The sequence below is a fragment of the Salvelinus alpinus genome, chromosome 8 (genome assembly GCF_045679555.1).
Source record: "Salvelinus alpinus chromosome 8, SLU_Salpinus.1, whole genome shotgun sequence".
Lineage (NCBI taxonomy): Eukaryota > Metazoa > Chordata > Actinopteri > Salmoniformes > Salmonidae > Salvelinus > Salvelinus alpinus.
This window is the reverse complement of record NC_092093.1, coordinates 38,879,960-38,903,755: the sequence shown is the minus strand read 5'-3', so window position 1 is coordinate 38,903,755 and position 23,796 is coordinate 38,879,960. Positions and strand designations below refer to the sequence as shown.

Sequence of the window (23,796 nt, the reverse complement as noted above, 5' to 3'; positions counted from 1 at the left end):
GTTCTCATAACTGTGACCTTAATTGCCTACCGTCTCAGCTGTTAGTGTCTTAATTAATGAGCATTCCACAGGTGCATGTTCATTAATTGTTTATGTTTCATTGAACAAGCATGGGAAACACTGTTTAAACCCTTTACAATGAAGATCTGTGAAGTTACTTGGATTTTTACGAATTATCTTTGAAAGACAGGGTCCTGAAAAAGAAACGTTTCTTTTTTTACTGAGTATATTAGGATGGGTTGATCAAATTGCAGGGATGCTGCTTTCTTGCCATACCTCGTGAGATTCTCCACGGTACAGTTCCTGGATGAAGTCACAGATAGAATGGGACTTCGCCACAAACAGCATATCACTGCCAAGGCTGTTCCTCTTGTCTGAAACACGAGTGAACACATCAGCTGACTAAGTCAATATTCAAAAGGATTCCTGTAAGGAAGTACTTTACATATTAAACCTGTTGATCGGCACTGACAACTGTCATTCAAGATGACATTGCTTCCTGTGTTCAATTGGTAAACTTCACACATGGAATACTTCAGTAACAAAGTAGTGTTACACATTCATCTTCAAATATTTCATTAATAAAGTACTGTGACTACCACTGTTAAAACATTCATATTCTGAAGGAGTGGTTTACAATGGTGGCTTGAAGTTAAAGAATCCCATTACTCACTTTCCTCTGGAGAGAGGTTTGGGTAGACTTCAGCCAGGGCTGCCCTGAGCCGGCGCTCATCCACGAAGGGCAGCAATGCAACGCCTACACACAAAGGTGAAAACACATTCAATCGAATGCATTTCAGTGTTCTTTTTACATTAGCAGTAGTGCTTGAGTGTTAGCCGTTCGAAACCCAGAAGAGCAAGCAAAGCACACTGACCTGCATTCAGTGCCATGCCAAGGTGTTCAGGTCAATTCATCTGTTGACTTACCTTGCCAAGCATACTTCTTTCCATTCAAGTCAATGGCAAAGTCGTCAGGGTAGAAATCAATGATTGAGGACTCCTGTTGGAGAACGAGTGTCAGGTTGGGGAATCAGTGACTAACAGAAGCAGCGTAGCAGTTTAGCAACTAATATGATCGCAAAATTGGTCCCACTTTATTATTTGGATAGTACCCCACACAGACAATATAAATTTACAGTGAGCTGCAAACATATTGGGACTGTACTTTCTAAAAAACTAGGCAAGTCAGTTAAGAGACTTATATTTCCCGCACTAACTTTAAACATCAGCTATCTGAGCAGCTAACCGATCGCTGCAGCTGTACATAGCCCATCTGTAAATAGCCCACCCAATCTACCTACCTCATCCCCATATTGTTTTTATTTACTTTTCTGCTCTTTTGCACACCAGTATCACTACTTGAACATCATCTGCTCATATGGCACTCCAGTGTTCATTTGCTAAATTGTAATTACTTCTCTACTATGGCCTATTTATTGCCTTACCTCCTCACGCCATTTGCACACACTGTATATAGACTCTTTTTTTCTATTGTGTTATTGAGTGTACACTTGTTTATTCCATGTGTAACTCTGTGTTGTTTGTGTTGCACTGCTTTATCTTGGCCAGGTCGCAGTTGTAAATGAGAACTTGTTCTCAACTAGCCTACCTGATTAAATAAAAGGTGAAAAAAAAGAGAACATATTCTTATTTACAATCGACGGCCTAACCAAGCCAAACCCGGACGACGCTGGACCAATTGTGCGCCGCCCTATGGGACTCCCAATCATGGCCGGATGTGATACAGCCTGGATCATGAAACTCCAGCACTTTGGATTTGAAATGAGAAAAAATATTTCTAAACACTTCTACATTACCATAATTACACATGGTCCTGAATGAATCATGAAAAATGGTGATACCCAAGACATGCTAACCTCTCACCATTACAATAAAGCCTCACAGCGGTGTCATAATACTCTCAGACAAGGTAACTGACATTTTTTTGGGGGGGGGTATGATTCAATAAATACACAAAAGTATGTAGACACCCCTTAAAATTAGTGGATTCGACTATTTCAGCCACACCCGTTGCTGACAGGTGTATAAAAATCAAGCACACAGCCAAGCAATCTCCAAAGACAAACATTGGCAGTAGAATGGCCTCACTAAAGAGCTCAGTGAATTTCAACATGGCACCGACATAGGAAGTCACTTCGTCAAATTTCTGCCCTGCTAGAGCTGCCCCGGTCAAGTGTAAGTGCTGTTATTGTGGAGTGGAAATGTCTAGGAGCAACAACGGCTCAGCCATGAAGTGGTAGGCCACACAAGCTCATAGAACGGAACCGCCAAGGGCTGAAGAGTGTAAAAATCATCCTCGGTCGCAACCCTCACTACTGGAAGCAACGTCAGCACAAGACCTGTTCGTCGGGAGCTTCATGAAATGGGTTTCCATGCTGAGTAGCCGCACACAAGCCTAAGATCACTATGCGCAAAGCCAAGCTTCAGCTAGAGTGGTGTAAAGCTCACCGCTATTGGACTCCGGAGCAGTAGAAACGTATTCTCTGAAGTGATAAATCACACTTCACCACATGGCAGTCCAACAGACGAATCTGGGTTTGGCGGATGCCAGGAGAACATTACCTGCCCCAATACATAGAGGAATAATGGTCTGGGGCTGTTTTCATGGTTCAGGCTAGGCCTCAGGGAAGGGAAATCCTAACGCTACAGCATACAATGACATTGTAAATGATTCTGTGCTTCCATCTTGGTGGCAACAGTTTGGGGAAGGCCCTATCCTGTTTCAGCAATGACCTTGTGCATAAAGCAAGGTTCATACAGAAATAGTTTGTCGAAATCGGTGTGGAAGAACTTGACTGGCCTGCACAGAGCCCCAACCTCAAACACCTTTGGGATGAATTGGAACGCCGACTGCGAGACAGGCCTAATCGTCCAAAATCAGTGCCCGACCTCACTAATGCTTGTGGCTGAAGTACACCGCAGCAATGCACAAATACACTATGACTAACTTTCTAACTCATTCCCGATTCATCCGTAATCATGGTAGCATCTACATTAATGTAGTGTTTAGAAATATTTATTCTTATTTACAATAAAAATACTCCAAAATTACACAGTGTATATACAGTTGAAATCGGAAGTTTACATTCACTTAGGTTGAAGTGATTAAAACTCGTTTTTCAACCACTCCAAATGTCTTGCTAACGAACTATAGTTTTGGCAAGTCGGTTAGGACATCTATTTTGTGCATGACACAAGTAATTTTCCCAACAATTGTTTACAGACAGATTATTTCACTGTATCACAATTCCAGTGGGTCAGAAGTTTACCTACACTAAGTTGACTATGCCTTTAACCAGCTTGGAAAAATTCCAGAAAATGATGTCATGGCTTTAGAAGCTTCTGATAGGCTAATTGCCATAATTTGAGTCAATTGGAGGTGTACCTGTGGATGTATTTCAAGGCCTACCTTCAAACTCAGTGCCTCTTTGCTTGACATCATGGGAAAATCAAAAGAAATCAGCCAAGACCTCAGAAAAACAATTGTAGACCTCCACAAGTCTGGTTCATCCTTGGGAGCAATTTCCAAACGCCTGAAGGTACCACTCATCTGCACAAACAATAGTACGCAAGTATAGACACCATGGGACCACACAGCCGTCATAACGCTCAGGAAGGAGACGCGTTCTGTCTCCTAGAGATGAACGTACTTTGGTGCGAAAAGTGCAAATCAATCCCAGAACATCAAAGGACCTTGTGAAGATGCTGGAGGAAACAGGTACAAAAGTATCTATATCCACAGTAAAACACAAATCCTATATCGACATAACCTGAAAGGCCGCTCAGCAAGGAAGAAGCCACTGCTCCAAAACCACCATAAAAAAAGCCAGACTTTGTTTTTTAACTGCACATAGGGACAAATATCGTACTTTTTGGAGGAATGTCCTCTGGTCTGATAAAACAAAAATAGAACTGTTTGGCCATAATGACCATTGTTATGTTTGGAGGAAAAAGGGGGAGGCTTGCAAGCCGAAGAACACCACCCCAACCGTGAAGCACGGGGGTGGCAGCATCATGTTGTGGGGGTGCTTTGCTGCAGGATGAACTGGTGCACTTCACAAAATAGATGGCATCATGAGGACGGGAAAATGATGTGGATATATTGAAGCAACATATCAAGACATCAGTCAGGAAGTTAAAGCTTGGTCACAAATGGGTCTTCAAAATGGACAATGACCCCAGGCATACTTCCAAAGTTGTGGAAAAATGGCTTAAGGACAACAACGTCAAGATATTGGAGTGATCATCACAAAGCCCTGACCTCAACCCTATAGAACATTTGTGGGCAGAACTGAAAAAGTGTGTGCAAGCAAGGAGGCCTACAAATCTGACTCAGTTACACCAGCTCTATCAGGAGGAATGGGCCAGAATTCACCCAACTTATTGTGGGAAGCTTGTGGAAGGCTACCCGAAACGTTTGACCCAAGTTAAACCATTTAAAGGCAATACACTCAATTAGTATTTGGTAGCATGTAAACTTCTGACCCACTGGGAATGTGATGAAAGAAATAAAAGCTGAAATAAATTATTCTCTACTATTATTCTGACATTTCCCATTCTTAAAATAAAGTGGTGATCCTAACTGACCTAAGACGGGGACTTTTTACTGGGATTAAATGTCAGGAATTGTGAAAAACAGATTTTAAACGTATTTGGCTAAGGTGTATGTAAACTTCCGACTTCAACTGTACCATAAATTTGTATTGGGCCCAATATACTCTGAAACAACCAAAACAAACAGCATATGCATCCAACAAATGTGTCTCGTCACAAGCTTGATGTAGTCATTGCGTGCTAGAAATATGGGAGCAAATAAACTATTTTAATGTGAGTTTGTCCCAATACTTTGTCCCCTAAAATGGGGGGGCAGACATTTTTAACTGTTCACCTGATATGGATGAAAATACCCTCAAAATAAAGCGGACAGTCTGCACTTTAGTGTAGCATTACAAATCCAAAGCGCTGGAGTACAGAGCCAAAAACAACTAAATGTGTCACTGTTACAATAGTTTGAGCTCACTGTATATTTATGGTCTCCTATATGTGATCTACAGATGCGTACACTATCAACGATAACATTTTATGCTGAAAATGTGTAACATCAAGTGAAACTTACTGGATTGCTCATGAGTGACCGCCATGTTTCGGGCAGGAAGTTCCCACTGGCGGCAGGGAAAACACCCATAAGCTGCTCCAGGGGCTTGAACTGAAACACACAGCGACAACAGACTAGAACACGCCACACAAAACATTTCAGGCTTAAACAAGGGGAAGACTGAAGTAGAACGACAGGGGGAAAAAGCCTGCAGTCAGTCCATTCTTACCGGCTTGGTCCCAAGCTCGAAGTCGGTGAACATGCCTTTGATGTTTTTGAAGTCTGAGGCGAACGGGGCGTAGTGGAACGGGAAGTACCACTTCCAGGACGCGCACCCCTATCAAAAGCAACAGAAACAGTTAATGAGACGGCCCGGACAAATAATCCTCCGATACCTCACCAACTCCACTGACAGTGGACTAATTAGGTGACTGGCTAACTGGGGTCCAATCAACGCAGATTTTTTACTTATCTTTAATTTATTTGTGTAAATACTCATTTGCGGAAATGGCAATTCAACAGTAAAATAGTAAATAGATGGGCATCCTTTTTTAGTAAGCTAAGTGTGAATAAATTCCATTTAATTATATAGCCTACATGACACTAATCTAGGTGACATTTGCCAGTGAGTATGACTGACATTTAAATCTTATAAGATTGCATACTCAGGGAAAACTGGAAAATGGAAGTAGTAGAGGTTGCTAAACCATGAAGTTCAATCAGTATAAGGAAGGAATGGTGGAAAGGGCTTGGAAATGGGACATCCGTGAACATGTCCCAAAAACACTTTCCAATACCAGCTTAGTACCTCTTCACTTACTAACAAAATGAACACTGAAATACATGTCATCCAATATTTAATGTATTTTCATATACACACACACATTAGGCAGAGTTGGTAAAAAATATTAACCCAAAGAATCCAACCCTGAAACGCTTATCCTCGGGCTAGTGAATGACCATCACCGGCTAGCTGGTTAGAATGCTCTTCTCGTAGAGAACGAGGTCCCCTAATCATTTCAACAGTCTTCACATCAGACTTGGCAAAACTCATTCAAATAACAAAAAGGTGGCCCACTTTGCCAACACAGGATAAGAATGCGTGAGTCGGACAAAAACAGCCAAATACCCATGTTTAAATATTTACATAGCCCTAGAACATATACTTAATCAAATTCCCAGGCACATATCAGATGTTTTTAAACGAACAACGTGACAAATCAAGGTAACGCCATGTTATGCAGAGTGATCCTACTAATAAAAAATAAAATGGGTGTGAGCTTTAGCTTTGTGATTTGGCTTCTGACTAACCCGTTCCGTTTTCCCGCAGCGTTTGGCAACATGTGTGCACGCATCATAACTCCAGTGGCACAACCAACCCGGTGAATGTCTGGCGGAAACTAAGAGACACGTCTCCATCAATGGAGGGCCTGGGTAATGAATACATTCAGGCCGTCCCCCGGGACTGCTGTTGATTGCCGAGCATGTGGTGTCAACACAAGGGCCTTGCATGCACAGGGCTCACAATTACCTTGGACAAATCCCTAAACGCCAGTCTGATTTAGACTAGGATCTTCTGGAGAGAACCGACACCTAATTATTACATTTTAAGTTAAAGATCAAGATCTGCATCTACAACTAACATTTAAAGCGATCGTCCGTTTCTTTGGGGGGGGGGGGGGGGGGGTCGTTCGGTGACAAAGCAAACAGTAGCGAGGACAGCTTGAGCCATCAGATACTGAACAAACATCTCCAGAGAATACTCCGTAATCCCCTGAGACCTGAAATTATGGGCTGAAGTGTACATTTTCAAAGAGAGAGAGAAAAAAAGAAAGTCACATTTTTATTTAATACAGCTCTATAATCAGTAAAATAATTGACTATTGAAAGACGACCCATCCAATTTGACCAGGCCTTGGGGTTTTTAAAGCCCATTCTGAGAGGGCCGTTATGAGGTTAGTTCTCAGCTGTGCATGTTAGGCTTTTAAAGTAAGGCCTTGTGAATGTGACTCCGCATCCCGTGCATACGACAAATAAACGTTGATTTGAGTTAGTGTTGTACCTGGTAGTAGTATCTCAGGACCCAGCAGAGACCCTCCACGTAGGACATGACCACCTTTTTACGAAAATCATCGTCTGTCGCGTCAACGTCAAACTTGGTCTTGTAGTATCGCTGCTTCCAGCCATCCTCCCACAACCTAACACAGGGACAGTCATATTAATTTCCTCATTCATGCACATGGAGAGGTGTTCATGTTCTATTGCGGGGGTAGGCAACTAGATTTAGCCACGGGACGATTTGTCAGGGCACCGGAACATACTTATAATCATTTTAGGGCTGTGCCCCAAAAAATGTATCTTGGTCAACCGAGAGTCATCTGTTCATTCGGCCAATCGATTCTTAAACATTGAGAGAGAGAGAGCGAAAGAGAGAGACATATACACACACTATGTTTGAATAAAATCCACTATCTGTAGGCTGAGCTTTTCTGCTTTAAGCACTGCGATTAAAAAAGATACATTTCTAAAAATAGGAAGCCAGAGATCAATTTAGCCTAACCTGAAAAAAAATTATATATATATATAACTTTTCCCGGCCCTCCTCCTCCCACTGACCTTTGCTGCCGTTACGCTCCTGACTTTGCCGGTAATAGGCTACACCAGCGATCAGCAACCTTCTCATTTTGGAGTGCCAATTTACTCTACAATTTCTACTGATCTGCATGCCAGTTATGATTTTCATATGCACATTTTTCATTTATAATAAAGTCTTTATATCTCAAAATAAAAGTAATGTGTTTAATCAAAATTCTAAATGAAAATTAAACAAATTTAAAAGTAACTTGCAAAAAATAACCTACATAACCAACAAATCAAAACATTGCAGCCTACAGGAAGAAAATATCCTGATGAATATGAATATCCTAGAAATCACATTTGCTACGCATGGCCTGTCTGCAAGGAACTTGAAACATTGTATTAACTATTGCATTAACTATTGCATTAACTATTGCATTAACTATTGCATTAACTATTGCATTAACTATTGCATTAACTATTGCATTAACTATTGCATTAACTGGGTCCTGCATTAACTGGGTCCTGCATTAACTGGGTCCTGCATTAACTGGGTCCTGCATTAACTGGGTCCTGCATTAACTGGGTCCTGCATTAACTGGGTCCTGCATTAACTGGGTCCTGCATTAACTGGGTCCTGCATTAACTGGGTCCTGCATTAACTGGGTCCTGCATTAACTGGGTCCTGCATTAACTGGGTCCTGCATTAACTGGGTCCTGCATTAGCTGGGTCCTGCATTAACTGGGTCCTGCATTAACTGGGTGCTGCATTAACTGGGTGCTGCATTAACTGGGTGCTGCATTAACTGGGTGCTGCATTAACTGGGTGCTGCATTAACTACTGCATTAACTGGGTCCTGCATTAACTATTGTATTAACTGGGTCCTGCATTAACTATTGCATTAACTATTGTATTAACTGGGTCCTGCCTGAAAGTCCTGCTAGCAAAACTGCAACATTGTACAATACCCCATAATGACAAAGCGAAAACAAGTTTCGAAACAATTTTGAAAAAATAAAAAAAATAACAGAAAAACCTGTTGCAGCATTGAAAGTCCAAGAAGTGGCCCCCATCATTCTTAAATGGAACCGCCAAGACTCTTCCTAGAGCTGGCCACGCCGCCAAACTGAGCAATCCGGGGAGAAAGGCCTTGGTCAGGGAGGTGACCAAGAGCCTGATGGACAATCAGAGCTCTGGAGTTCCTCTGTGGAGATGGGAGAATCTTCCAGAAGGACAACCATCTCCGCAGCACTCCACCAATCAGGCCTTTATGGTAGTGTCCAGACAGAAGCCACTACTCAGTTAAAGGCACATGGCAGCCCGCTTGGAGTTTGCCAAAAGGCACCTAAAGACTCTCAGATCATGAGAAACAAGATTCTCTGGTCTGATGAAATCAAGATTGAACTCTTAAGCCTGAATGCCAAGTGTCACGTCTTGAGGAAACCAGGCACCATCCCTACGGTGAAGCATGATGGTGGCAGCATCATGCTGTGGGGATGTTTTCAGCGGCAGGGACTGGGACACTAGTCAGAATCGAGGCAAAGATGAACGGAGCAAAGTACAGAGAGATCAGAGGGATCCTTAATGAAAACCTGCTCCACAGCGCTCAGAACCTCCTACTGGGGCAAAAGTTCACCTTCCAACAGGACAACAACCCTACGCACACAGCCAAGACAACACAGGAGTGGCTTTGGAACAAGTCTCTGATTGTCCGTGAGCAGCCAAGCCAGAGCCCGGACTTGAACCCGATCTAACATCTCTGGAGTGACTTGAAAATAGCTGTGCCGCAATGCTCCCCATCCAACCTGATAGCTTGAGAGGATCTGCAGAGAAGAATGGGAGAAACTCCCCAAATACAGGTGCCAAGCTTCTAGCATCATACCCAAGAAGAATCGTTGCTGTAATCACTGGCAAAGGTGCATCAAAGTAATGAGTAAAGGGTCTGAATACTTATGTAAATGTAATATTTAAAAAACTGTTTTTGCTTTGTCATTATGGGGTAGTGTAGATTATTCAATTGTTTCCCCCTCAATTTTAGAACAAGGATGTAACGTAACCAAATGTGGAAAAAGTCAATGGTCTGAATACTTTCCGGAGGCACTGTATATCATTTTACTTAACTTTGGGGCCCAAAAATATTAATCACTCGCCCGCCTGTTGCCGACTTCTATTGTGTAGGTGACAAAGCCATCTAACAAGCAAGGATGAAAGCCTTGGGCCTGCTCATCAATAAAACTGTTAGAAAACCACTCAGCCTTTGCATTGTTTGTCACTATGCCGAGTAACATATAGAGCACCATTTCCTCATCTTACATACAGGATCTGGTAATTACCATAGTAGTCCATTTCTATGAAGGCTTGGCAGACAAACTAGTTTGCTTCTTTAGGAAGTAGTTTAATGGTTTCGACATACTAGTAGATTGGCGATGCAGTGCCATTCTGCACACATAATCAAGGATGAGCAGCATCTGTCTAGTCCATCCTCCACACTGGCCCACAAGGAGAGCAGCCTAGTAACAGGAAAGCCTCCATGAATACCAATTTAGCCCAATGGATTTAACAGCTTTGGCGAGCGCATCAGGAATTTGAGAATATTCCTTCTTTCCATATTAATCACTTGCATGGACTAGGAGAGGGTGGTGGAGGTGGTAAGAAACCACAGAGGGGCCCTGCAGTGGAGAGGCATAAATCACACCATCTCCCTAGCTGAGATGCCTGCCTGGTTGGTTGACAGAGTACCTGGTTGACAGACTGTAGCGTAGGTGTTTACCTGACGTTATCTTCAGGGTCTGGCTCGCTGTCGCTGTCCTCGGCTTTCCGCTTCACACCCCGGCCATCCTGCCCATCACTGGTCCCTGCCTGGACAAGATACAAGACAGTCAGGGGGCGGCACACAAGGAAGACATATCCTTAGAAATAAATTTACCCAAACTATCTTTCAGTCTGACAAGAAGAAACCTGCTAAGCAACTTAAAAATGAAAGCTTGTGGACAGTATTTCCACCATCGCGGAGGACACAAGAGCAGTTGGGACTGATATTCTCCTTTGTGTGAGAGCTCATACCTGATCCTATTGAAATAAAACCACCTCAAGTAGAGCATGCAGATCTTCCCCTTTGCCACGCTTCCTTTGTGTAACACCTTATGTGCAAACTCGGGCTATTGTTCTCATGCATTTATGTAGCAAAGGCAGAGCGAATGGAGGCACTGTAACAGTTTCTTACAATGGACATTCATAAACTTTAAGAAATTACCTGTAAAGACTGGCATCAATAGAAAATGGGTACCACGCTCAGACTTATCAGGTACATACAGGGCTCGAAATTAAAATTCTTCATTGGTAGCAATGACCTACTGCTCAGATTTTTTTTCGTAACATGACAAACGTAAGCCTATGTAACAATTAGGCCAGACAAACTTGATTTACATTTTAACGGATGCCCCTCTTGACCTTTTATTTTTGCCAATTGATGCACTGTCCGCTCGAGGATTTCCCAAGCTGATACCCAAGAGTAAAAGACCAAACCACCTCAGATCACACGCTTGTTAACATTCGGGGCCTCGGATTGGACATTGACACCCGCTCGGAACCGGTACGTGCAGATGTTTCATTTCTCTAGCATGCCAGCGGCTGTGGAAATTCCTACTATGTGTGTGTCCAGGTTAAATGTAGGACGTACCTCGTTATAAACAAAGTCTGTTAAATCCACAATTAAAATTAAGCATATATGTCCTAATAGAAGCAATTAATACCCGAAAACAATGTCAACAAACCAAATGACTGGCCAGAGATCAGGGCATTCATTAGCAAAGCAGATAGTATTGGACAACCAGATTGAAATCAAAATGAGCGATGACATGGAAGTGTGTCAGCTGCATGGTGATTTGCCATTCATAAATGACATTTTACCGGTTCTGCCTGTAGCAGGTCGACAGACAACAAGACACTAAATTAAATTTGAAGTTACCATGTGCTCCCGAACACAGCCCGCATATCCTGCAAAATGCATTGCCAGTGGCACGTGCCGATCAGGAGCTCCACAATGATGCGCTAACTGACTCCAAGGTGGGGGCTTTTCACGGCACCCGGATGAGGCAATAGAAGGAGGAAGTGGTGAGTGATTGACTGTATAGGCCGACTGGGCTCAAATTTGCTTCAGTGGATTGACGCTTCTAATTGCGCATGTTAAATAAATAAATTAAAATTCTGTAGATGCTACACTATGGCTGGATTTTAATGTACTTTTCCCAATGCTACATGACAGACCTTGAATGATTGTCTATCTACAAAGGCCTTGTCTATGTAAGTCACTTAGGGGGAAAAAAATCTAATTTAGCAGACACTTTTATTCTAATTCAAGAATACAATGCAACAAATATTTAAGCAATAAGGGACAAGAGCAGGCCATGCTGTATCCTGAATACAGTCACAGGTAAATGCCTTTCAGCACTACACGATAGCGGAGGGCTAGTCATTTCCCGGGCACAGTTCACTCTAGGTACTACAGAGATTGAAATTCGAAAGTGAAACATTGTTTCCGAGGTCGGACATGCAGACAGCGAGGCTTAGATTAACCCCCGCCGTACCAAACTAAATGCTAGACAGCAAGGGGAAATAATGTGCGAGTTTAGATAAAAATATATATATAATAATAACTCAGCTCACTCAACTCACCTTTTCAGAAGAAATAAAATCTGTTTAAACAGTAAGCCATCTTTGTCTGGCCTAACCAATTAAAAACAGTTCTGTATCAATGACGTTTGTGCAGTAGGCTATAGGCCCAATACATAATCACTACGCTTGAATAGCCCTGTGTTGCCAATGTTGTCCTTCTCAGACCATATTAAAATTATACTTCTAAACTTAAGGTTTATAATCACACTGGTAATAGATTAGTTGTATTACCTGTGAGGTACACCCAGGTGAGCATAAATTCAAATAATTGACTGTATATTTTTACGGGACTGATTGCATCTGATGGTCACCACCCCTCCGCTCTCCCTCCTGCTACAGAGACTGACCTTGACCAAAAAGAGGACAGTCTTCAAGCTGATGGCGGAACTCAGGTCGCACCGCATTATTTCTGCCTCATGCACAAATGTCGCTAATAATGACAATTATTTAGGGAATTTTGGGGGAGGGGGGGGGCGCACAGCAAAATATTTATTAGCATATGAGACCAAAAATGGTCACACTTCAGAGCCCTGGATACATACAGGTAACTGCCAAAATAAAGGAAACGCAACGTGTCTGAATAAGGCGTTGGGCCACCAGAACAGCTTCAATGAGCCTTGGCATAGATTCTACAAGTGTCTGGAAATCTATTGGAGGGATGCAACGTTATTCTTTCGCGAGAAATTGCATAACTTGGTGTTTTGTTGATGGAAAACGCTGTCTCGGGCACTGCTCCAGAATCGCCCATAAGTGTTCAATTAGGCTGAGATCTGTTGACAGACGGCCATGGCATATGGTTTACAATGTTTTCATGCTCGTCAAACCATTCAATGACCACTCGTGCCATGTGGATGAGGGCATTGTCATCCTGGAAGAGGCCACTCCCATCCGGATAGAAATGCTTCACCGTGATCACTCAGAATGGCGGTGTATTTATTGCCGTTTAACATTGCACGCTAAGGGGTTGAGTGGACCTTAATCATGCCAGGAAAATGCACCTCACACCATAATAGAGCCGCCAGAACCCTCATTTACTGTATATACACACAATTTAACATTGACAAAATTCCTGCGCTGCATTTGATCAATACAAGCCATAAATGCTGGTACAGTCTTCAAACCACTACAAACTGCAACTGTAAAGTTAATGTTGTGCAATTGAACACATTTTGAAATAGGGCAGAGAAATTAAGCAGTTTTAAAGCTAATTTCCTGCAATTCTACACATTTTGCCATGACTTATACCATGCTCATATGATATGAGTGAGAGTGACTAACAAAATCAAATGGGGGGGGGGGCACCTGGAGGTCAGGCCTAGAAACATCATTGATGTCAAGTGCCAAGCAGTGGTCTTGGTATGACTCGGTTGGGAATTGAACCCCCAATCTAAGAGCAGACACTAACCACAGAGTTGTACGAACGTCCCATATCACCTGCTGCGCCCTAACATCTCATTAGTGGCTAGTAAATAATAGGAGTCTTCCTCCTGCACCAAGTTAAATCAGAAGCAATATCCCCATGATCAGCCCTCATCATACCCTGTTGTGCTGGTCCCTGCCCTGCATCCTCATATCGAAGGCTTGGTGCCGGGCATTCTGAACCACCTCAGGTCTGCCTCTGCCGCCAAGGGCCTGGGGGGCAAACTGACCGCTGGTCAGGTAGGATGGGCCCTGCTGCTGAGCCTAGGGAACACAAATTCATACACACATACTTAGTCACAATTAACAATTTAAGTTTCCTCACTTGTTTCCTGGTTTCTCGTTTCAAAATCTTGCAGACGTTTGGTTTCCCAGGTCTAAATGAATCAAAGTCCAAAGAAAGAAGAACTAGCATACAATGCAGCAGCCCTCAAGCCCCTGATTTAACACATCTATTGGAGGGAACATTTCAAACAGTTCTCATCTTCAATACGGAGCTACAGCAGAGACGGCTTCAGAATAAATGAAAAACACTGTGTGCGATTGCCCATTGAAATTAACGAACTTGCATAGCCAGTTCAAAGAAACATGGAAAATGTGAGGACTGAGGGCTTTTTACAAAACATCTTGTCAAGCAAATGGCTATAACATGGGTACATCTTCCCGCTTACCTTCATCCTCTTCTTTTTCTCCTTATTCCTTCGCTTGAATCCCTCCTACAAGACAAACCCCATTAGTTACACAAACAGTGAAGCTGGGAAAAGACATGGCTTTCAGTTCACAATGACTAATTCCCTGACTTTGGCATCATCTACATTATCTTAAACGATAGTAGTGTCAAATGCCTACCTGAAAGAGCCATTGTAAATCAAATACCCATGCAGTGGTTAATGTAAATCATACGGAAAATCTCCCAGCCCACTGTTTAGCCAGAGAAGAATATAATCTATTGAGCAGTAAATTCCCTGCTGAAAGCTACTGATCCTCCTTAGTCTTACATCATCCTCTTTGCGCTTCTTGAAGATGTTGTCCTCAGCCACACCGATTGCCTGCATGATCAACTCAACACTCTCCAACTTGACAAAGCCATTCTCTGTGATGTAGCCCTGTGAGGAGAGACAAAGACCATGTTAAGGCTACGGAACAAAAACCTGGGCAAGGAGGAAAGTCAGGACAGCTTTTAAGGGCAAGTGTCCTAGAAAACTTAAGCCTAGTCCTGGACCAAAACCCTTTTTCAATGGAGAATTCCAATTGCGCATTCTTTAGTCCAGGACTAAAAATCGGTGTTTGGGAAACTGAACCAAACACTTTTTTTGGAGGGAACATACCTAAGCCTACACTGACAACACTTACCCCAGTCTTGTGCACAACGTCTTTGTAGATGCCCACCAGTCGATCTATCGCACCCTCTCTGAAAGACACGAAAAGTATCAACAACTGAAATGTATGGAAAGAGCGAGAATTCATTGTCGTCAAGGTGTTTAAGACTGTAAACATCATCTTAGTTCAGTCAGGCTTACCTAATCTCTAAGGACGGTAAGTGAGGCAGGAAATCATTGCCAACGAAGAAACACATGAAGACCCAGTCGTCGACAGTCCTCTCAAAGTCAAAGGGAAAGGGCAGACTGGCCATTGTCAACTCTCGCTCCAGGTACTGTGGAAAAGGAAACAGACCTTGATAAACAGATCTAAAAAAACTGGGGACAATCATGCCTCAACAACTTATCCAATTTTAATCTGAAGTCAAAGACGTATTTCACACAGACAACCAATAACACAATGGATCAGAGAATTCCTAACTACATGTTCAAAAACACAACTAGCAGTCTTTAGAAATTCAAGAAGATATGTGACAGAACGTACCTCACGCAAAACGCAGAGCCTGATGAATATGAACTCCTGTTCAGAAGCCGGCATAGCGTCTGCAAACTCATCATGCTGCAATAAGAACACAACACTGGTCAACGCTGTTGATCAACGTAGAGCAAATGGAATGTTGACCTTTTTAGGGGAGGTTTACTGAACACACAGTGCTGGAATAAAAACCAAACTCAATGGAGATCCTCCACTGATAATGATTTTTAGTCCTGGACTGGGCATAATCTATGTCGGTGAAACGGGCACCTTGGAGACAAGCTATAATGTCAATGTACCTCTCCCTGTTTCTCCCTGGCCACTCCCTGGCAGTCCTTGATCTCATGGCCTTTCTGTCCACACATAGCACAGGGCCTGGGCTGGTTGGGCTTGAACTCCTCTCGGATGATGGTGAAATTGGGCTCGTGAGTGGCAAGGCCCAGCATGATCAGGTCAGCTGGGGAAATCCCAAATAAATAATGCAAACAGAATTGAAGAGGACCTTCAGCAACTCTTGGATAACAGTAGCAGTTGATGAAAGATAGTCTATTGTTAAATGTAAAAACCCACGTGTTTCGACCCCATCAGTATTTTTGTGCAAACAGAAAACCTTGAATACATTGAAAAGCTGAAAAAAGCTCTGAAGTACTGCATTTTATACATGTTTTGTCATCCGGGACAATTAACTGAGGTTTCTACGGCATTATGTTAATTAAATGACCTAGTTTACATTATGAGCCATGCCTGCATTATCATCTACAAATGTTAATATACACGTACAATACCATGATTTATCCATTTGGAGGGAGGGGGGAAGAGTGCTGCGATTAAAATGGCACCGTTTCCCTAGAAAGTGCACAACATTTGACCAGAGCCTGACTGACCCTGGTCAAAAGTAGTGCACTAATATAAGGCCTAGGATGCCATTTGTGACACAACCTGAATGTATCATGCTCCTCTTCAAGCTAATTACATACAATAAAATCCCTCCTTTGCTCACCAAGTGCATCATGAACCATGGAATGCGGGAGCTTTTATCTATCATGTCCTGCGTAAGTGCACCCATTCAAAACTAACTGGCCGTTAATACAGCAGGACAATAAGGCCTGCAGAAAACAGTGACGCTCTATCGTCTAACAATGTACAAGGTTGGAGAGTTGCAAGTAATGATGCTAACCGTTTGTAAGGACTGGAAACCAGGAACCTGTTTATATGCACTGTATCATTAACTTTTAGCTAAACATTGCCTGCAGTAAAGGCGCACAACTTCATCATTAGCCGCCTCGAACGTAGTCTTAGACAAAGAAAGCATGTACGCCATCACCGTTAACCACAGACCTTCAGCCCGTCAGGCTCAATAAGATAACATTGTATCCCCTACAACTATTGACAACATCTCAACAAAACCTGAATACGAATCACTGGGCATCTAAATACCTTTAAGTTGGTTTGACAAGTCTTAACAGTAATTGTGGGATCTAATTTGCTTGTCTTTACCCATCATGCTCTCTCATAATTATAAAAGTTGCAGGATATATAAAACACAGCTTTGGGGAAAGCTCTTGCTGTAGATGCTCAATGTTCTCCCATTGTTGGTTACTCTTCAATGCTTAAGAGACCCTTGTGGTGCAAAGCTTACCGTCAGCACCACAAAGACAGTGGTGTGTGTTGGGGTCATGATGAGGCTGAGCTGTGAGAAACAAAAGAGATAAAATGGATGGATTATGAGTCATGACATATAGTTACCATACATGTGACCGCATAGCTTGAAATAAAAGTTGCACTAAGACAGAAGGCCATTTGAGACTTTGTAATATGCCTGGCAGAAATCAATGTCACAAATGACCTTTAAAAAAAAGGGTCAATAACCACATATTGAAAATGACCATAAATGACTCATACCTCTCTGTCGTCTGATATAGTCCATGATCTTATGCTCCCCCTCACCAGGGACACTGGCGTCAGACAAGATGACCTAGAACGAACAAAGAATGTTTTCATATGAACAATGATAGCAATATTCAATGCATATGACCATGTCAGACTTGACCTTGGTTTAATTTCCAATAAGCACATCTTGAGAAATGTTCTAAGGCAGGGTTGCCCAACCCTCTTCCTGGAGATCAACTGTCCTGTAGGATTTCAGTCCAACCCTAATTTAGCACATCTGACTCAGCTAATTAAGGTCTTGTTGAGCAGCTAATTAGTAGAATCAGGTGTATTAAATTAGGGTTGGACTGAAAACCCACAGGACTGTAGATCTCCAGGAAGAGGGTTGGGCAGCCTTGTTCTAAGGCCTTAACAAGTCTCAGCAGAAGAACTGACCAACATAACACTTAAAACGATTCAGCTTGAAGTCGAAACGTGTCAGCTTTTTCATAAGTTAAAGACCACCAATGCATTAGAATTTGTTGTGCTCTTTTTCAGAGATGCTATCACCTTTTTTGCAATAATACTTACTGTAATGTTACGCCATCCAGGGTCATTACTGAGTCTGTCTGCAACGTAGTAACGGAGACACTTTGCAAGGTTGTCCATGAACTCTGTGCCCTAGAGAATATTCAAATGAATAATGCATTTCCAGACAGTATTCACAATTTAGCAGTCTGACAAATGTGTCAAAAAGTACGAGGGGGCAAGTTCCTCTGCAATCAGAGATCTCAGCTTTAGCACACCGTCATGAAGACATTTTACACTGCAAAATATTGGCGACAGAAACACAGCCTTAAATATTGTTATTCTACAGGAAAAGCCTCAAATACTTACTGGGGTGATACAGTTACTGTCAAATCTCTCCTTGATTTCATCAGGTGGAAGATACCCTCCTAAAACGTGAAGATTAAAAAGTTGTTTCATATATTTAGTATGTAATTCTGTTATGGCAAATATTTGTAATTAAATGTGCTTAACAGTCTATCTAAATGCTATTGGAACGATAAGAAAGTATAGACAGTTTTCTGAAAATATATGCACCTCTCCCGAGGATCTCCTCTCGGATGCGGGATTTCTCCTCAACCAATTCCACTCCTTCCTTGGAGGCACGGAATCGCCTGGACCGCTGCTGGTTCATTTTGGCACGAGGGGCCTGTTCAGAGATAAAACAGAATGTCACTCTGCTGCTGCACAGGTCATTGGCCAACATACTGTTTGAACAAAACTGTAGGATATCTAAAAGGGATTAATAGAAAAATGTTTCTCGCTCATGAAAAGAAAGCAGCAGAACGTACCACTCCATCAATAGCCATGTAAAGAACCCTTCTGGGCCGCACAATGTTGAAGAGCCGATCCATGTATTCAAAGATGGCAACCATCATTTCATCTTCATTTTTGGGTGCAGCCCTGTGGAAGTGGAGTTTTAGAGGGTTAATACTAGATTAACATCACAACTCAATGTAATACACGAGTACTACCATAGAGATTCATAGCCATTGACTGTATTCCCTATATACTGCACTACTTTTGACCAGCGCTCTATGGGACCTGGTCAAAGGTAATACACTATAAAGTGTATTATAAAGTTTCTGTACAGCTCTTTGTGACATCAGCTGATGTAAGAAGGGATCTATAAATACATTTGATTGATATAAAGGGAATATGGTGGCATTTGGGACAATGCTATGTTCTGTGAGGAGGACTCACTTGTCTTCAGGATGTGTACAGGGGTGAATGATCCCATTCATGTCCAAGTACAAATTGTCAAACTCCACTTCATTTGGATTCGGTTTGCTGGTATCAACAGGAATCCGTACACCGTTGCATTCCTTGGACTGTGAGTAAAGGGAAGATGAAACCAAAATGAATGAAACATTCTTGCAATGACACAACTAATGATAACCTTATTTATGTAACATTGCTTGGCTATGCCATGCATAAGACTCTGTCAAACGTTCTCTAGTCATAACATTGACGGGCCGTCTAGCTTCAGTTTGCAAACCAATGGAAAGCCAACTCGACTCTTGCGCAACGATACACGCAGTAAAAGCTCTGCACGCGAGTGTCACTCAATAGTCGTTTCACAATGAATTATTCTCAGCCCTAGACAATTAAACCACGATTTACGATGGAATTGAGTGGCGACTAGTTTGGACGGACTGGATCTCCGAAGTAACAACATTAAGTTAATAAGAAAACGTATTTTAGGGCCCAAATAATTACACACGACATTGTTCTGTGTTATTTTTTGGGTGCTGAAGTCAGTTTTTGATAAACTTCCTTTTATGTTACGTCGGCGCTCCAGTAACCGATAAACTCCACAATTTACGATGGAGTAGGCCATCTTAGCCCAAGGCTAGATTGGCCCTGTGCTAATGACGTGCATGTGTACCCATGTAAATTGCAAGTAGCATAGTTGGTGCACTGGCTTGCTAAGGTTAGTTGCGTGCATCCCATACATTGGTCATTCAATCTAAAAATGCTATGCTAATGTTACAGTACTCATATCGTCGACAGAAATAATAACTAGTTAGGTAATTTTATATCTAAAGTGCAGTAACGTTCGTACATGTGCTAACAAACACCTTACAGAAATAAATAGCATATCATTATTACACGGCCTTAAAAATGCGCAACACTAGCTAGCGCTACCAATCAGCTAGCTGGCTACAAACAAAGACGTACCCTCTCCTCAGTACAATGGGTAACAATCGTAGAATATTTCCGACTCAACCAACGAAAAAATGCGGGGACTCCCATCTCCCGTAGTTTCACAATACGCTACACACAGCTATAAATTATAACATATGTTTAAAACAACTTGGATAAAACAACGGCTGGAGAATTAGCTAGCTGTTTTGCTAGCTACGCGTTTCCAAATAAACTACTGATTACGGTTGATTTCCGGGTTATAGGGTTTTCATCTTCCGGGAGCCATTTTGCACATGTGAGGAATCGAATAGCGCCGCCACCGCGAATTCAAAAATACCTCAGTGATTCAAACTATAAGGAGGAGAACGCTGAGGTATTACATGTTGAAACGTTCAAATGTTGCGTTCATAACCAAGTGGAAAGGTTGTATTTACCATATACGATACGACTGGGGAAATCCACTTTAACGCCCCTCCAAATTTGAAATTTTATTAATATGGTTTTTGAACACTATAATTAGTTTACAAGCATGATAGCTGTACTTTTAGTTTTTGGTTTTACCAGCTTGTTGGCAATTAGCTAATCTGAGTTTCTCAATGAGTTCTACTAATGAAACTAAAGGGTGAGTACTGTCACCCTGTGTGTGTTGTTTGAACAGGTATAAAGCTAAGGTTGGTGATTTACTGCCACCTGCAGTTCACAGAAGGCTGCTAAGGGGAGGATGGCTCATAATAATGGCTGGAATGGAGTCAATGGAACAGTATCAAACACATGGAAACCATGTGTTTGGTGTGTTCGATACCATTCCATTGATTCCGTTCCAGCCATTACCATGAGCCTGTCCTCCCCAAGGTACCACCGGCCTCCTGTGCTTCAGTTATGGGGCTCCCGAGTGGTGCAGCAGTCTAAGGCATTGCATCTCAGTGCTTGAGGCATCACTACAGACACCCTGGTTCGAATCCAGGCTGCATCACAACTGGCCGTGTGTGAGAGTCCCATAGGGCATAGGACATCCTGGTTGTTTTGGGGGCTGCCATCCTGACCTTGAGACGGAAGCATTCCGCGATGGTGGCCTAGGGGGGTCCCATTCTGACCTTGCCACTCGGGTGAGGAAACCGCTGCATTGTCCAATGGTCCAGGGCTGGGAGGAGGAGTAACCAACGTCAGAAAATCGTTCCAGAACTGTGCATGGGCCTTCCCACTGGCTCATGAGTTTTGGGCTCTTTTGCTTGATCCCTGCTTCCAACAAGCGATGCTGTAAAGAGTGTCCAGACGCTGCTGAAGTTGGAGGAGGTACTCCAAGCCTGTGGCTCTTGGAATCTCGGGCTCCGGAGGTCTTCCAAAGGACAAGTCTACTGGAGTGCATAGTTCTCTACTAAACAACAGCACTGCTGAGGTGCAGCCAGTGGACTCCTGCACTGTCTGATTAAACCGTTCAATTAATTCTGATTAAACCGTTCAACGAGCCCATTGCTTTGGGGAGACGGGGGTGGTCCTTGTCTTGCGTACCCCCAGCATCTCACATACTTTGTTGAATACCTTAGCTTCAACATTTCTCCCCTGATTGCTGTGGAGTTCTTCCAGTGCTTCAAATCGGCAGAACATATCCACCAGCTTGTTGGCAGTAGTTGTGGTGCGCTGGCCCGGGGACTTTGTAGGCCTCTGGCCGCTTGGTAAAGTAATCCATGGCCACAAGTATATATTGGTTGCCCTCCTCCGTCATGGGAAAAGGACCCAGGATGTCCACCCCAACCCGCTCCATGGGGGCCCCCACCTGATACTGCTGCAGCGGGGCATGGGAGCATCCAGTTGGTCCTTTGTGGGCAGTACAGGTGTCGCAGGTCTGCACATACTGTTCCGTGTCTTGACGACAGCCAGCCTTGTAGAATTTCCCTCAGAGGCATTGGAGGGTATTTTGTGTACCCAAAGTAGACTTCCCAAACCGACCCATGGATAGCTCTGAGGGCATGGGCACACATGGAACGAGGCACGAGTCGCTGCCACACCACTGAGTTGCCTGCTAGTTTACTCCATCTTCGAAACAGCACACCATTGTGAATGGCAAGGTCGTCCCACTGGGAGTAGTAGGCCTTGGCTTCGGGGCACAGGGGTGAGACACTGTTCCATGCAGGCCACTGGTCGGTCTCCAACCAGTCCTTCCCAGTTGTCAACACTGAGTCATCTTTCTGCTCCCATTTCAGGTCTTGGTCATTCCAGGTCTCTAAGGGTGCTGAGCTCCTGTCTGCTGCCTGAATTGCCGCCACTGTGGGCAGGAGACCCTCATTTTGTTCCAAGCGTGGACAGTGCTTCCAGTCTTCCTCTTCACACGACTGACAACGCATCAGCGTTTGAATGGAGATGACCAGCCCGGTGTTGCATCTGGCAGTCATACTCCTGTAGCTCTTCTATCCAGGGATCCACCTGGGACTGTGGTTCTTGGAAGTTGAGGAACCAGGTGAGTGAGGCATGGTCTGTACGAAGGAGAAACTGGGTCCAGTAGAGCCCGGGTCGGAAATGATGGAATGCATCGACCATAGCCAACAACTCTCGCCGGGTGACACAGTAGTTGCACTCAGCACGGTTGAGGCTCTGACTGTAGAAGGCCACTACCCGTTCCTCATCTGGCCACTCCTGTGAAAGAACAGCCCCAATGCACACATTGCTGGCATCTGTGTCCACGATGAATGGGTGCAGAGTGTTGAGGTATTCCAGGACTGGAGCCTTGATAAGGGCATCCCACAGTTCAGTGAATGTGGCCATGCAGTCCTCATCCCAGTTGAACTGCTAGTCCTTGTTTGTAAGGTGGTGTAGAGGGCTGGCTACTGTTGAAAAGTCCTTGATGAACCTCTGATAGTAATAATCTAGGCCAACAATACTTCTCAACTTAACAAGGTTCTTGGGGGTTGGCCAGTGCTGAACCTCCACCACCTTGACTGGATCAGTTGCAACTCCTTCTGCCCCAACAACATGGCCTAGGAACTTGACCTCCTGCTGCAGTAGGTGACACTTCTTTGGTTGGAGCTTGATTCCAGCCTGCTGGATGGCAAGTAGAACTTCCCACAGATTTGGCAGATATCCTTGGAAGTCTGCTGCATGCACAAGGACATCCAGGGACATTGTTACCAGCACTAGCTCTATAAGACGCTCAAAGGTTGGCAGAGCGTTGCAGAGCCCGAAGGACATCACGGTGAACTGCCACAGTCCTTGTCCAATCGAGAAGATGGTCTTCGGCCTGGATTCAGGGGCAAGCTCCACTTGCCAATAACCGCTGTGGAGATCAAGGCAGTGGTGGGAAAAAGTACTCAATTCTCATACTTGAGTAAAAGTAAAGATACCTTAATAGTAAAAGTGAAAGTCACCCAGTAAAATACTACTTGAGTAAAAGTCTAAAAGTATTTGGTTTTATATATACTTAAATATTAAAAGTAAATGTCATTGCTAAAATATACTTACGTATCAAAAGTAAAAATACGATAGCCAGGGTCACACGCCAACACTCAGACATAATTTAAAAACAAAGCATTTGTGTTTAGTGAGTCTGCCAGATCAGAGGCAGTAGGGGTGACCAGTG

At 43.3% G+C, this 23,796-nt stretch overlaps 1 protein-coding gene across 1 annotated transcript in view; it reads right to left on the bottom strand.

Moving 5' to 3' along the window:
• Positions 1–20,554, bottom strand: part of LOC139583084 (5'-3' exoribonuclease 2-like) — a 32,659-nt gene extending 12,105 nt beyond the window's left edge. The window contains exons 1-22 of the mRNA XM_071413827.1: positions 20,259–20,554; positions 19,281–19,408; positions 18,869–18,980; positions 18,615–18,726; positions 18,408–18,466; positions 18,102–18,191; positions 17,544–17,616; positions 17,281–17,331; positions 15,941–16,098; positions 15,651–15,725; positions 15,308–15,441; positions 15,141–15,198; positions 14,786–14,893; positions 14,459–14,503; positions 13,908–14,051; positions 10,465–10,553; positions 7,179–7,314; positions 5,346–5,453; positions 5,138–5,227; positions 928–1,000; positions 674–757; positions 277–374 (exon numbers count right to left, since the gene is read on the bottom strand). Coding sequence (XP_071269928.1) covers positions 277–374; positions 674–757; positions 928–1,000; positions 5,138–5,227; positions 5,346–5,453; positions 7,179–7,314; positions 10,465–10,553; positions 13,908–14,051; positions 14,459–14,503; positions 14,786–14,893; positions 15,141–15,198; positions 15,308–15,441; positions 15,651–15,725; positions 15,941–16,098; positions 17,281–17,331; positions 17,544–17,616; positions 18,102–18,191; positions 18,408–18,466; positions 18,615–18,726; positions 18,869–18,980; positions 19,281–19,408; positions 20,259–20,333 — 2,100 coding nt within the window. The 5' untranslated portion in view covers positions 20,334–20,554. The remainder of the gene's footprint in view (positions 1–276; positions 375–673; positions 758–927; positions 1,001–5,137; positions 5,228–5,345; positions 5,454–7,178; positions 7,315–10,464; positions 10,554–13,907; positions 14,052–14,458; positions 14,504–14,785; positions 14,894–15,140; positions 15,199–15,307; positions 15,442–15,650; positions 15,726–15,940; positions 16,099–17,280; positions 17,332–17,543; positions 17,617–18,101; positions 18,192–18,407; positions 18,467–18,614; positions 18,727–18,868; positions 18,981–19,280; positions 19,409–20,258) is intronic.
• Between the last annotated feature and the right edge of the window lie 3,242 nt (positions 20,555–23,796).